The 15496-nt window shown below is 40.6% G+C and overlaps 1 protein-coding gene across 2 annotated transcripts in view; it reads left to right on the top strand.

The window, feature by feature from the left end:
- Positions 1-15496, top strand: part of EGFLAM (EGF like, fibronectin type III and laminin G domains) — an 84095-nt gene that overhangs the window by 29376 nt on the left and 39223 nt on the right. For both annotated transcript variants that reach the window (XM_082075818.1, XM_082075817.1), the window contains exons 7-9: positions 4479-4645; positions 13322-13437; positions 13680-14016. In XM_082075818.1, the coding sequence (XP_081931944.1) occupies positions 4479-4645; positions 13322-13437; positions 13680-14016 (620 nt within the window). The remainder of the gene's footprint in view (positions 1-4478; positions 4646-13321; positions 13438-13679; positions 14017-15496) is intronic.

Below are 15496 nucleotides of genomic sequence, written 5' to 3'. Positions count from 1 at the left end.
CAGTGTTTCATTGTTTTCAGACTTAAGGAAAGAATTTGATAACAGCACAATATTTGGATTACACTGTTTAGTTTGAGGTTTAAAGCTAAGATGGAAGTGTATTTGTTAATTTTGGGATTATGCTCTCTTAGACTTGGAAACTTGATTATATATTGGAAGAAAGTTCAATGAGCCACAAGCCCTAACAGCAGTTAGAGGTAAAGATTTAACTTTAAGCTCCATTGTCTTTTGCTGCATATAGTTTTAATTACTATAAAATGTATTAACATGAGTTAAAGCTGTTCAATTAAACCAATATAAAACCAAAACAAAACAGTGCAAGTAAATTTATAATTAAATCCTCTTATGTAAAAGAAATAGAATATTATCCTGTGCTTTTGCAAAATTAATGACTTTATTATGCAAATCTGTACTTTCTCTTGGGTGAAGCAAAAACCTTTAAACTATGGCATTGTTTACATCATTTCAGTTCTCTTAGAACTAACTTCATGGCTTTAACCCTAGAAGAGCCATGCTGGAAGACTGAGATGAGGGAAAAATAGTAATTTCATTTTCTCAGCTCTGATATTGGGGATTAAAACCTCATGAAAATTCACTACATATTAGTTGTTTGCATATAGCAGAATCTAATTGGAACCAGAGCTAACCTGCAGTCTGTTTCTGCTTGGGGTCTAAATTTGGGCCTTAATTTAGGCACTTTCATGGGTTTATTGGGGAACATTTTTGTTTGCTGTATGCAGTGGAGGGCTGAAGATGGTTTCAGATGAGCTGGTCTAACTCAGGCTCTGCTCTGCTGTTGACTGTAAGAGGCCACTAAGGAGACCATAATCCCAACTTGGCTAAATACTGAAAAGCAGGAGGGCAAATCTAGGCCCACTGGTCATGGCATGGTTCATAGGGAATGTGTGAAAAAATATGCTAAACTCAAATTAGTTAATGGTGTCTGTGAAAGCTTGCAGGCTCGTTGTAAATAGTTTGTTGATTTATGCTGAGAAATGGTTTATTACAAATGGTATTCTTATGAAAGCTCCTAAAGTGAGACCCTGGACTTAAACATACTATCATAGCATCATCACATCATAGAATGCCCTGAGCTGGAAGGGACCCACAAGGATCAGAGTCCAACTCCTGTTCCTGCACATGACAACTCCACAGCTCACACCATGTGTCTGAGGATGTTTGTCCAGTCTCTTCTTGAACACTGTCAGGCTTAGGGCCGTGTCACCTCCCTGGGGAGCCTGTTCCAGTGCTCCACCACCCTCTGGGGGAAGAATCTTTTCCTATTGTCAAACCTAAACCTCCCCTGGCACATTTTCCTGCCATTCCCCCCCCAGAAAGGTTTATCCCTGAATCCATTCCCTCTTGAACGATCTGTCCCTGATGCTGTACTTGAACTGTGCAATCATATTCAGTTTTTTTTGCAAGGAGCCTGAAACAACAGATCTGACCAATGAGACACCTTGTAATGCCCAACAAAAGTAACTTTAATACTGTTTTCCTGATTAATGTATTAAACAGATACATCTTCTGCAACATTTACCTCACTGTTTGTGGAAGTTAAATCCTTGAAAAGGAAATTAATGAAGAAAGAGAGTGAAAGATGTGGAAATTAGGGAAGAAGTGCTTAACAATTTTAGACAGCATCAGAATAATATTTAACAAAAGAATGAGGTTAGAAAATTGTCTACTTTTCCTTTCCTCAGAGTCAACCTGGCATATTGGTTGATACATTTTGTATAAAGTGTCACAATAAAACTAAATAATAATAATTACTAAAAATAGTACCCTGTAGTGTGTTATTTTCTACAATTACTATTTTCCATAGCAGATAAGAAGGCATTGTACACCATATTTATTATTTCTAAGAATATTAAAAAATAATGTAGGGATGAATTTGCCACTTGAGATGAGAGCAATCAAAAACCTTATAAAAATTTGATTTCTAGCAGGTGCTTCACTCATAAATCATTTTCAGGTGATTTTAAGAAGTTCAAGTGAGTATAAAATTGTTCTTTACATCAGAAAGATTTCCTTTCTTAAGTTGAATCAGTCCCCAGGTTACAACGTAAAGCAATAATCCAAATGTTTGAGTACATTTGGGTCAGAATTCTGCCCTCAATTTATATTCATGCAGTCCTATTGACTTTGCATGTATGTTTATTATCTTAAAAATGCTCTGACTTTGTCACAGGCCAGATCCTTACTACATGGCATTTCTGTGTTGGATATACACAGGTGTAACTTCAAGAGCAGAAAGTGCCCATGGAATTTGTCTGATCTCCCTGTGCACAGATAAAACGGCTGGAGGGGTCCTAGAGGTCTCAGCTAGAGACAGAGAGACCTGTGCCAGACCAGGAAATGTAGCACTGCAAAAAGATGGGAAAAGTGGTATCAAAATGACCCCCTCTGATGTAAGAGCTGACACAAACTGAAATTTTATGCAAAAAGGACCATGGAGACAGTTTTCAACAAAATGTTCACAGCTTAGAAAACATGGGAGCTGGCTGTCCCTGGACACAGTCACCAGCTGAGTTTGTTGTGTTCCTCTCCCCATCTGTTTGCCATTTTTTCATCTTGTACCGATTTGCTTGTACACGGAGCATTCTGGAGAAATAGCAAAGGTCAAGTGATAAATCTCCCTCTTTCCTTCAGCTGCAGATACTTAAGGGCCTGCAGGCATTTCCTTTAATATTCACTTCTGCAGAGGAAATCCTGCAAAATACAGTGGAGTTGAAGGCTAGCCTACAGTTTGTGTTATCTCCTAAATCTTTGTAGGGTCCAGTACCTGGTTTGAGTCGATTTATTAGATATATGTTTCCATTTGGGTGCAGGCATCAGCAGGATCTGGTGCAAAGGGACTGGTGTGGCAGCTCTAGAGCTAACAGGAATTCCTTGGGCTGGAATGAGAGCCAAAAAAAGACACTCCAAAGAGAGCAAGGAAGCAGTGTTAAGAGCTTTCATTTGGAAAACACTATATGTTTTCATTTTGGCCCAGGCATCAAAAGCTCAGAGAAGGGAAACAATGAAAGAGTAGCCAAAATAAATGCCCTCCTGTCTACCAGGAAATGGTGGTGGAGGGTGACTTAAGATGGTCTGTTTTGCTGTCATTACATCTTCTGCATTTGTCTGATTTTATTTTTAGTGAGCCAACAAAATATTCACACCCGGTGTGCCTTCATGCATAGGAGCACGGCAGCTGGGAGCTGCTGCTTTCTCGCAGCATTTGCCCTGCTGGCATAAAGCGATGAAACCTCAGTGATCAATAAATCTTGTATTGACTGGTAAAAGAAAACATACATTAACTTTGGCATTTCCTTCCAGCTGCAAATAAACACATACAGAACCCCTGGCTTGTGCTATAATTTTCATTGCAAGTCTGTTGGAGACGTTTGCAGCTAGTCCTGTGTAAACATTGGTAGATTCAGGGAGCACTTGGAGGTTATTTCCTGTAATAAATATCACAAGGACATCTTAGAAAAGGACACTGGAATAATTTTCTCTGAAAGTAATTTTTGTCCCTATTATCTTTCATAGGTTTCCTAATGTTTATATTTTTATTTTGTTTGTATTGTTTACCTCCTCACTCCTTTGTCTCTTTGATAGGAAGAGACTACTTTTAGAGAGAGTGAATATAGTGTGAAAGCATCAGAATACTTGAATATTTGAAGCAGCCCCCCCTTTCTGAAGTCCCTCTGCATATGAACTTCAACATTGAGACCAAACTGCCATGTGAATGGTTGTACTGATTTCAGATGGATTATAGCACACTTTAAGCAAGCATTTATTGGCAGTTCACTTCAAGTATGAATCAGGAGTTAACCAGACATTGTCCAAAGGTATACATAGGAATTCTGTTACAAAATCCACATACATAGACCAGGTTCTCTGAACTATTGTTCTGGGTTTTTTTGTTATTTTTTGGCTTGTTTGTTTGTTTTGTAGTGTGTGCTTGTTTTCTGAAGTGAACTTGGATCCAGATTATCCAGTGTGGGTGGATTGTGAGATCAAATGTTAGATTCTCATCCTCCTAGTATTTGTATATGTTTGAAGAGACTTAATGACATTACAGCACAAACTCTTAGTAGTAAACCAGGATCTTTTCCTCTATTGCAAAGTACACAGCCAAACAGGGCATCAGGAACTGCCAGAAATGCGTCTCCACTTGAAAACCGTGAACCCAAAATCCATGAAAACAGATAAACAGAACTTGATTTGTCAAATTGTCCTCTAAACCTCCTCCTTGGCTGTATAAGGAAAATCAGAGTATTGTTTTTGCCTCACTGTGTAGTTTTGATATCACAGGCTCCACAGCTTAGTAATGTTTGCACAGTCTGGCCCCTTAAGAGTGAAGGATTTCAGTGATGATTTAGCAGGCTTATATCTCATTTATTTGTGCATTTCCCAGGGAAGTTTAAAGGCAATTAATTTTTACAGCCAGCTTTAATTATTTATGATCTTGGCTTTTTTTGATCCTGAAGGCCAGACCTTGACAGCAATTGGACAGTAATAAGAGAGCAGATCCAGATGGAGTCCATGGTTCTCAAGGGACTTCTCCCAAACACCAAGTATCAGTTTGCCGTCAGAGCAGCAAACTCCTATGGATCAAGCCCCGCCAGTGCACCAAGTGATGTCATTCGAACATTCCGTGAGTAGAAATGCCTTTTGTAATTAAAGCCACATAAAAATAAAGTATATCTGTAATTAAAGGATATTGGGGTGACCTGTGGAAGGCTTCTGGTGGAAAGGATCACTCTCCAAGCACAGGCACCCCCTGTTTGACACGTCTTGGTCCTGTCTGTGGAGCTTGCAGCATCCTGTGAAAGTCAAGCCACAAGCAAAGATTTGAAAAGCTCCAGGCAGAAGCACCTTCATGCTGTTTCTCTGCGCTGGAGATCATTGCCAGATATTTTTGAATCACTACTTACTGACTTTTGTGCTGGCTTCATGCAGAATTGATAAGTGTGGAGAAATGAGAGAGACAAGTCTGTTGTTCACCTTTCTTTATGTTCTTGGAAACTGAACTGTAAATATTACATTTATAATTGAAAGAACTCAGAAAGACCAAAGCAAATCTGTACTATTTTCTGAAGATTAAGACACTTAAACTATTAGGCACAGTCATGAAAATGATATAAACAAACAAGCATCTCTTTTTGATCAGAAGCTGCATAGTTGAAAGTGCATTCATACTTGAATAATCAGAACTTGTTAACAATTGTATTCACATTTGTCTAACAATGTAGGCCATGCACATTGCAATAAGAGGTAGGTCCTGCACACAACTTCTGATGTCCTTCCTTGAGATGTAATCCTCTGTCAGTGCTCATGTCTCTGTGGGCTGACTTTGAGGTGCTGTTTCTTCTCATCACCCCCAAAGCCATAGTTGTGTGTGAGAATCTAAAACAACATGATGCAGAACACATTGAGATTCATGCAAATCACATCTCTTGCAGAGCAAAAACCCAGTGTCACAAAGAGAGTCAATGCAGGAAGCAGACCCAAGGCTGGCAGGGTATGGGCACTAACTGAGATGTATCCTTAATGTGCCAAACTTGTTTAAATGGTGTCGGTACTTCTAAGTTCTCGTTTTGAAGGCATTTATAGGGGACAGAATACCATGCAAGAAAATGCCTGGATATAATTATAGTAGATTAATGATCTATAAAAAAGAACAACCAAACTGACTTCTTTTCTCACCTGAATGCTCAATTGCAAATCATCTTTAGTTAACAGGTAGAAAATGAGCAACTGATATTCAGGTAGGAGTGTGAGTTCTGCAAGAAGAATTTGCATGCTGCGGAAATGGGGACCACATCCACCAGTTTAACCTGCTAAGGACTTATTTCTAAACTGCTTCCCTATCTCGGAATTCCTTCTTTTCATTGACTCTTCTATGGCAGTTACCATTTTTTCCCCGCTGTCATAAATTCAGTCCCATGAGCAGTTTGCATGAAGTTTGTTATGACTGCTGAACTCGTAAGTTTAACCTCTGAAGCAAATGTTTGTGAAAACTACAAAGGTGTGGCATGCTCTGTGGTTCCTTGGCCCCGGGATCCTCAAGGGCCAGCTCCTGCTGCCTCAGGCACACTTGTATGCTCCTTGGTATCCTGTTTATCTTTGGATGTGAATAGCTACATTCTTTGGTCAGAAAAGATCAAGTTTTTCAGCTTTGTTAATCAGGGTGGAGTAGTCTTCATGCTGTGCTTATTAATGTGGCACTATGGGATAGCCACTTTGCCTTTGGAAACCACCTGTTCTGCAGAGACCTGTCAAGATAGCTCTAAAACATAGATTTTGGTGAGTAGAGCTGGGAATCAAATCCATGCCTGATGTTTATAAACATCGATTTCTAGAGAGGTTCATAGGGGACATGAACTTTGTGCCTGGATCAGATCTGAAAATTGAATATGTTATGTATGTTGCACTGCTCTCTGAATAGGCTCAAAAACTCTGTGCCAGTCCCTGGTGGGCACTGTGGTTGAAAGGCTGGTCTCCCTGCACCAAGGGGCTGGCAATGTTTCAGGAAGACCCTCGTGAGAGTGCAGATCTCCCACAGCCTGGGCCCACGTCATGTCCGTGATGTGCTCCAGCCCTGCACCTGGCCACTTGTACTTCAGGCTACTTCAGCAAACTCTGGGTCATTTGGCAAATGCAAATGTTGTTCTTTTGCCAGTCTGCTCTTAGTTTCCAGGGTGGATTTTGCAAATAGGCTTAAAACTTTATATAGCCACTATCCGTGAAAACCTGTGTTATCTTTTGGACACCTGTCTTCATAACAACCATTTTTTTGCAGAGCAAGGAGTGGTGTTCAAAGACAGCAAAATTTGCATGCTTTCAGAAATAAGTTCTGTGACTTTCTGGAATCAGGAGTGTAGCTGAGTATCGGAGTTCTCACTTGACTTTAGTGGTGATGTCTGTGTGAGAAACTGGTTTGATATAAACCAGATACACAACTACATTGTGCATTAATAGAAAAGCTAAACTTCTGTTGTGAAAAAATGTCCCTGATTAAAGCCATGCATAGGCTGAACATTTTTTTCCCCCCAAACACTAAAATACTCTGAAGAGTGATTTAAACTGTTGACAAGTTTAATGTAACAAAAAGTGCATGCTAAGCTTAAGAGCAACCAAGTGAAACTCACTCCTTGTTCACATTATGTACCTATGGGTATCTTCTCCCTTCTAGTAGCCAGAAAGCCAATGGTTACATTAATAATCCACTTTGGTTGCTCAGGTATAGATATTAATTGGCACTGGGGTCTCCTAGGTCTGGTGGGTTTTCAGCTGTCACTGCAGGAAGACAAGTGCCTCCCAGACATCTCCCAGATACCTGACAGTCCTCTGGGGATGTCTCAGGTACCGTAATGCATCTCAAATGGCACCGGATGCCTGAATTTCTCAAAGTGCCAGCAGATACCTCTTAGCCACCTGTGGCTACTGGACATTCAGCTGACATGTCTGAAAACGATGCACTTTTGCTCTTTGGGGTGTGCATTGTAGAAGTTACTACCATCACTATTAAAATGGTGCCTTCTTCCATATGAACAGTGAAACGTGCCACCAATATTTGATGCTATTTTCTGAGTGCCTGTATATTCCTCAGAAATACCTGAAATATCTTAGGCAGCTGGCAGAAGTGCACATGATGTCTGGCTCCTTTGCATTACACTTAGTCCAAATAGTGCTGGCACTAAGGTCCTTAGTGTGTCTGCATTTTAAAAAATTGTAGTATTATGTTTGTATATCCTGGATTTTATGCTTGTTTTGAAATAATTAATACTTTTCTGATTATTATTTTAACTGAAGAACAAGTTCCCAGAATTACCTCAAATGCAGTGGAACTTCAGGGTCTGTGTTGCATTGTGTAGGGTCTCTTGCAGCTCTTCTAGGCAGGCTGAAGCAGAGATGAGTCTTGCAGACACTGAGTCCATGCTACTTGAGAGAGTTTGCCACTAGGGTTTATCTCAATCACACATGTAATTCTTCCATTTTGGTTTTAGAAGGTGGCTGGCTTTGCAGTACTCTTGTCTGCATCGTTTCAGGTCAGCATAGGGAACTCGCCTTTGCTAAAAAGTTCCTCAGAAGGGTTGCTGACAGTATCATCTATGTGACAGACCTCCCAAGGTCTGTGCAAGTAGCACATGTGGCCTTAATTATAAGCAGTTACCCCCTTACTTGGTAAAAGATGTATGCTTTGTTTATGTTACATCGCTCCGTTTTGAGGGAGGAAAGCAAGGGCAAGTTTCCCCAAGGGTCCTAATTGCTTGGTGATTTGGTTTGTTTTTTTTTTTTTTTTTCTAGAGGGAAAAGTTGTAATAAATAAATGTTAGTTTCCTTTCTTAATTACAGATGGAGTTTGCAGGTATTTCACTTATTTTTTTTTTCCTGTATCAAATCTGTCCATGTGTCATTGGCAATTTACTTGAAAAAAAAGTTTTCAAATATCAAATTTAGTAACAACAAAATAAACCATCCCAAAGAATCAAACAAAGTGTCATCACCTGCATCGCTTAAATACCCTTCATCTCCTGGGGAAACAGATGGGGTTTGCTCTGTGCCTGGAAGGTCACCAGCCTTGAGCTTTGCCAGACCAACAGAGGAAGTGTCTTCTGTTAAAAATACCCTTCTGCTTGTCTCCACAGCAAATGTGAAAGAAGTGGCTGCTTAATCTGGGTACATCCCTTCCTCTGGCCCTAGCCGTTACCACCAGGCTCATACTGAGTGAGGCATTTGCACAGGTGCTTAAATATCTGCATAGTGCTTGAATGTGTCTGCTGAGGCTCAGGAACAGCAAAAGAACAGTCCCTTGGGCCCAAACCTTGATGTAGATGGTGATGATGTGCCTTGGAGATAGCAAATGGAGAAGGTTTCCACAGAACTGCTTCCTGCAGGTCTCAAAAAGCTTTACAAAGGCAGCGTTCATATTTATACAGACAGGGACAAAAAGCAAGAGACAGGCCAAGCAACGTGCAGTCCTTCACTGTGAGTCACTGACAAAAATAAAACTCAGATTAAAATGTCTCTAATGTATTTTGGATTTAGACCTGTGAGAGGTTTTGCTTAAGGCAATCAGTCTGTTAACACCTCCATTCAATCTGCCTGCGTTGCAGTGACCAGTAATGTACCTGCTATGCTCTCTGGTGTCTCCTCATCAGTACACTGGTGGCCACCTAATAGGAAAAACAAAAGTTTGTGTGGCTTTCTCTTTGTTTTGAGAAAGATTTCTTTGGTAGAACTTAACCCCTGATTATTGGAAAATAAGCTGTCTGAAGTTCATGACCCAACACAGGTTTTACAATTAATTATAAAACAGGACAGGCTTCATCTCCTTGTACAGTGAAACACTGATTTAATTAAATATAGCACACTTACAATCTCTGTAGCCATTGTTTTGATATTTGCAGAGTATCACTTTGCCTAATTGTCCCTGATTTGCCACCTATTGTGAGATGAGCTCTCCACCAAAGCCACACAATGCATTCAAGATATGGGCTTGCACGGGGGTTTGTCTACAAAAAGTCATGTTAGCTTCTCTGCTTTCTGTTATTTTGCAGTTTTGTTGCATCATGTCACATGTGGGTATCCTGTCACATCCAGTGAGCAAACACTAAATGTAGGGCAGAGCAAGGTGACTGAGAAGCCAGTGGGCTGTTAGATGGTCTCATCATTGGTGTGTGTACTCACCTGTATAAATTCAGGCATAGTTAGAAGAGAGTACTGCTGCATGTCTTCATTGCTCCCACATGTGCTATGTGTTACCAAAACTGCTCACAGATCATCAAGTAATGCAGCATGTGCTGGCTGAAACTCAGAGCCAGAGGGAGTCAAAGTGGAGATTTGAGACCTAATATTTGAGAGTATGGATATTAGGACACCTTCTGAAGTTATACTTTTCGTAGTGATGCCACTTATGTCCAGAAGGTCTTTGAAGAAGAGCCTCAAAGCAGTCTTTTCTACCAGCAACAATAAGAGATACTTTCTTTGCTCTCTCCAGGCTCTAAATGTTGTACCAGTGCAACAAGGTGAAAGGAATCATTATCTGGTTTAAAATAGTAGGTACATTTAGTCTCCCTAGATCTTCTGTTGCAAAGGCATGTAACATTTTGGTCTGCTAGATGAAAGAGACACATCTTCTGTTTGGGGAGCTGCCTGTCTCTCCTAAATTACCAGATCTCACTGCTTGCTGGTGGTTATTGATGTAGTTTGGTGATAAGTCCACTCAAAACAGGAGAGTTAACTCTTCTGTAAAACTGGCATGGCATTAAAATTATATATATACATGTAAAGCAGGTGTGCACACCTGAATGTGAATTTGAGGCCTAACATTTTCCTACATGTGTATATGGATATACTTCATGCTCTCTATTGCTTCATTCCTGCTGTTCTTCTTGAACCTAAATCCCATTAAACCAACAGAAAGTTTCCTTTAGAAGAGAAAAAGTGTGGCAGAATTTGGTCTGCATTGTTTCCCTGAAAATAAGGCAGGGTCTTACATTAGTTTTTGCTCCAAAAGATGCTTACTTTTCTACACGTATATCTGCCTGAACTACTTAAATTCACTTTTTTAAATGAACTGTAACTAGGGCTTATTTTTGGATTAAGGCTTGTATTTCGAGCATCCTCAAAAATCCTGAAAAATCATGCTAGGGCTTATTTTTGGGGTGGGTCTTGTTTTTGGGGAAACAGGATACAATAGATGTTTATTTTGTAGCTTGTTACTTCTAAATTAGAAAGGGGAGTTTGCATATCACAGCTCGTACAAGTATAGATTATATTTCTTTTCCTGACACGGGACTGTGATTTTTCCTTTCCTTTTCCCAGTTTAGCTTTATGGCTTCTGTTACTCCTAGGGAAATTACAGTTTAATGTATTAGAAGGACTGAATTAGTTCTGAAATAGTTTCAGACACACAGTATAAAGGCAATAAGTAATATTATGCATGTGACTTAAAAGCAGCAGTATTGTAGTGAGCTAAAAATTTCTGCATCTGTTGGGAGTTAGTGCTGGGCTCTGTTTTGTTCATATAATTTCTGTTAAACTGCAAGTCACATTTATAATGTTTATGTTTGAGGTTTTGCACACTGAAATTCTTTTGTAAAAATGCATGTCTTCTAAAAGCAATGTTGCCAAAGAAGGAGCTTCTGATTCAGTGATGGATGGAAGAGGTCAGCCTTGCAGTTGGACTAGATGATTGCTATAAGTACCTTCCAATGTAACTATTCTATTCTATTCTATTCTATTCTATTCTATTCTATTCTATTCTATTCTATTCTATTCTATTCTATTCTATTCTATTCTATTCTATTCTATTCTATTCTATTCTATTCTATTCTATTCTATTCTATTCTATTCTATTCTATTCTATTCTATTCATCTTTCCTACTTGGACTAAAATTATCCTGTGGTCCTGATGAACTTGAGTGACTATACAGGTGAATACTAAGAGGAAGATATTTTGCCCACACTTGGATAATACCTATTGTTTTCCATATTGAATGCAGGATTGCAAACAGTTCATAAACCTGTGGTCTGTTTCTCCAGTAGTAAAGCTTCGCCTATGCATTCACAGTCACCCACAGAAGTTATCAGGATGTAGTTTATCCAGTTAGCCTCCTCTCATTACCAGTGACAAAGCCATGAGTTCTCTGCTTGCCACAGCTGATAGAATTCTGTGCTGAATAATTATGTTTAATATACAGTTAAAGTGTATTATTTACAGATTATTAGGTATACCTATTAGAGTGGAAAAGTTTATACACTTTCTTTCCCAACCTCCCGTGTTGTTTTGGTTTCAAATATGTATACTTCATTACCTCTACTCATCTGCTTCTTTTTTTTCTGTATGCTCATGTAACATGTAAAGCCGTAACTGTGACAGAGTGTATGGTGGGTAACCAATTAGCCAGACTTGCATTTGTATCTGCTGCACATATACTTGGTTTCATAACTCTCTGCCAGGATTTCTGGATTGCAGTCACGGCAAAGGAGAAGAGAGTACAATAAGATTTAGACAAGTGCTCTTCTGCCTGAATCAGGTCAGTGAGATGTTTTTTCTTTATGCTCCACTGGGGTGGGAGATGGCTGACCCCAGTGAGACAGGCTCAAAGGGTCCGACAGCACTGTGCCCACCCTGCTCCCTCTGAAGCCTGCTGAGCTTCCTTAGTGTTGTCTGGCTCCATTGGGTTGTTCAGTGGTGGCAGTGAAGCTCTCACTACCATCAGGTGGCATTTTCTGGATTGTCAGGTCTCCTTTCCCCCAACAGCCACTGCCCAGCAAGACTTTGTGTCTCTCCATGTTGCAATGCAGAGGACCTGCTAACTTGGGAGAAAATACAGACAGCTTGCAGCTGCTGAAATAAAGCACACATGGTCAACCTGTACAGAGGTTTTGTAAAGCAAGGACTACCTATGCTCCTTTTAAGTGACTGCAAAATATTTTATGGTAAAGGCAAATTTATGAAGTCTGTTGTTTTAATATTTATCAAATGTTCATCAGTTCTTGCTTAAATGACAAGTAATAATAGTGATGAAGTTACTCATATTATCTTTCTTCAAGATTTCTGTTAAATTGTAATACCTAAAAAGCATAAACCATTTTTTTAAGCAGAATTTGCTGTGTAAAGTGCAGAAAAGCGTGGATGTTTTCTACAAGGACCCTCTTACTGTTTAAACTGGACGTTCCCAGTCTGGAGTCCTTCGGCGCTCCACACACCTAAAAAACACATGAACTTTGTGCACATTCCTTTTTTTGAGGTTCTAAATTGTGTTTTAAAAAATAGTCTAAAATATACTTAGGATGCTAATTTGAGGAGCATTAGAGCCAGTGGAGGCAGAAAAAGTCCTAAGCAAGGTGTGCCAGAAAAACCTTACCTAGAAGCATCTCTTTTGCTGTTCCAGTTTTTTGGTCACCAGTAGGGAGGATACAGGACTCCGTATTTTTAGAAAGGAAAAGTTTGATCTTTTATCAATACAGTTATTAAAATGTTATCCATGCTGAAAACATTCAGGTCTGTTCTACTGAAAGAATGGTGGATAAAAAGTTGGTTTCCAGTGGGAGAACTGAGTTTTACCTGCTTTGTTTGGGCATCACAGTAAGTGATTAAATTAAGGTCTTCACTTTGTTTTAACTTGCATGTGTATCACTTGGCCAGAATCTACCATCTTCAGGCTGACACTTGCATTGTCTGTACAGGATGAACATTAACACCACTTCAGATTTTGGTGTGTTGAATCAGGGGTGGTAAGATCTGAGCTAATGTACAAAGAAAAAAACAAAACAAAACAAAGAACATGAACTGAATATACCAGTTGTGTCTTTGTAGGCTCTGAGGAGTTAGGAAGTGGAAGCTATGGGCATCGGTATATCACAGACACAGTGACTGGTGATGATGATGGATTTGATATCGATGACTCAGACTACGACATTTACATAGAAGAGGTAAATTTCAAGATTACATTCTGGCATTCCTGTTTTCTTTATAGTCTTGATATTTTAAAGTGTCCAGTCTTGTCAGGAATTTTAATATCTGATATTATATGCCGAAGCATAATAATGTGGTGGTTTCTTTTTCCTCAGTGACGACGAGTGTTGCCTCAGATCTGAACCTTGGAAAGTATTTGTTTGATTTCCAGGTAGCATTTTAGGTTTTACTGAATTTGTGTTCCTTTATTTATTTTCAGCTCAGACCACTGCCTGCTATCAAAGGAGGCAACAGAAAATTTCTGGTTGAAACTAAGGTCGCGCCAGGGTCTAGTTCCAGGCTCCTCTCACGGGTCCTTACAACCACTTCTGAACCCACCCCTTCCACTCCCACCACTACACGACCTTCCACCACAACAAGGGTGACTACAGCTCGGTCAGCAAGAAGGGGTGGCATGTCTTCTGCAGCGCGTCTGTTTGATCTCTCCTGTGATGAGGCCATCTGTTCTGCAGACAGCTTTTGTGTCAATGACTACGACCGGGGCGGCTCACGCTGTCACTGCAACTTGGGAAAAGGAGGAGAAACATGTGCAGAAGGTAGGTTTATGTGTGTGTGCTGATACTGGTTTCTCTTTCTCTGGAGCAAGAAGCAGCTTCATGGTAAACCATCTAAAGTGCGCTTTGGGAATGGCAGTGTGGGCTTAATGGATCCCTAAGAACAGAAGCAGCTTCCACATCCCAGTTCAGACATCATCCTCTTGGCTTGTCTTTCCTCAACTAGGTTTGAAGAAGTTATTCTCTACTAAAGCTGAATGCAGAACTCATGTGAAGGTACATGGGGGAGGTTAATGCTCCTTCCCCCATCTAGGAGTGGGTAGGTGATGAAGCAAGGTATGCTGGCTGGCACCCAGGCCTGACAGGGTCCAGCCATGACATCTACACCTTCCAGCAGCAACATTCATGCCCCTTTGCCTTTTGCCTGCAACTGAAGACCTGAACCACCCATGTTTCCAGTGTGGTCCATCAGATGGTGCTCCAGATGGTGCTGATCCTGCAGCACAGATGTGAGACAGAGCATCCATTGTAAAACCATCTCCAGAAGAGGCTTTGCCCATGGTCTGCAGGGCAGAACTACAGGGCAGAAGTAGTAGCCCCAGCACTTGTGTCAGCCAGCCTGGGTCAATGGAGGAACAAAACCCCCTCCCAGGTTAAGAAAGCATGACCTGAAGCCTGGGTTAATGTGAGGAGATGTGGTTGTCCCAGTCAGGACTTGCCACATGTTCTCTCGCCTCTCTGCAGGGCAGCTGAGCCAGGGCAAGAGCTCACTGAGCTGAAGGAAGCTGTCCTGCTTCTCCTTGCCACCTCCTTGTCCTTTCCCTCTGCAGACCTAACCTTGCCCTTTTGCTGAGCCTGACATTGAGCTGATCACCTGGTGAGCCAGACCAGCTCCCTTACCAGGCCTTAAGCAGATAATTTTTTTCCCTTTGTACTTATTTTTCATCTGTTTTGCTGAGTGAAAGGTCAAATGAATGCCAGAGCTAATGCAAAGTTAGTGTCCCTTTGCTTGTAGTGGTGTCCCACCAGCTAAGAAAAAGCTGATGCATCCCTCTGCACAGCAGAGCATTGGAGACACACATTTCTTCTGCAGGCTCGTGTTAGACATTCGTGATGCACAATGTCATGCATTGAGGATACAGACACTAAGGGTGTTTGATCTCCTCCTGCTGATGGAGTAGAGAGCTCATTCTGAAAATAATCTGTTGTGACTCAGCCACATGGAACATCTGCAGATGTGATTTTTTGCCTTAATCAAGTGTGAAGAGTCAAGGATTCATTTGAACTGACATAACTGTATACAACTTGTAGACTGGGCTTGTTAATGTCGGTCCAAAACCACTGTTTTCACAAGGGAGTAAGCAGTAGCATCATGTACCGATATTGCCTTGTACTGAATTTCTTCACAGCAGCCAATATTGTTAAACAGTATATTAATCTGAATGAAAATAGACTATTCTTTGCAATCAACAGCTGCATGGGGCTCTGGTCCAGTCAGTTTTGCTTGTGATCAGGGCATGAG

Source organism: Streptopelia decaocto (assembly GCF_964273445.1).
Source record: "Streptopelia decaocto genome assembly, chromosome: Z".
Lineage (NCBI taxonomy): Eukaryota > Metazoa > Chordata > Aves > Columbiformes > Columbidae > Streptopelia > Streptopelia decaocto.
Note: the sequence above shows the minus strand (reverse complement) of the source record. Positions and strands in the feature narration are given on the sequence as shown.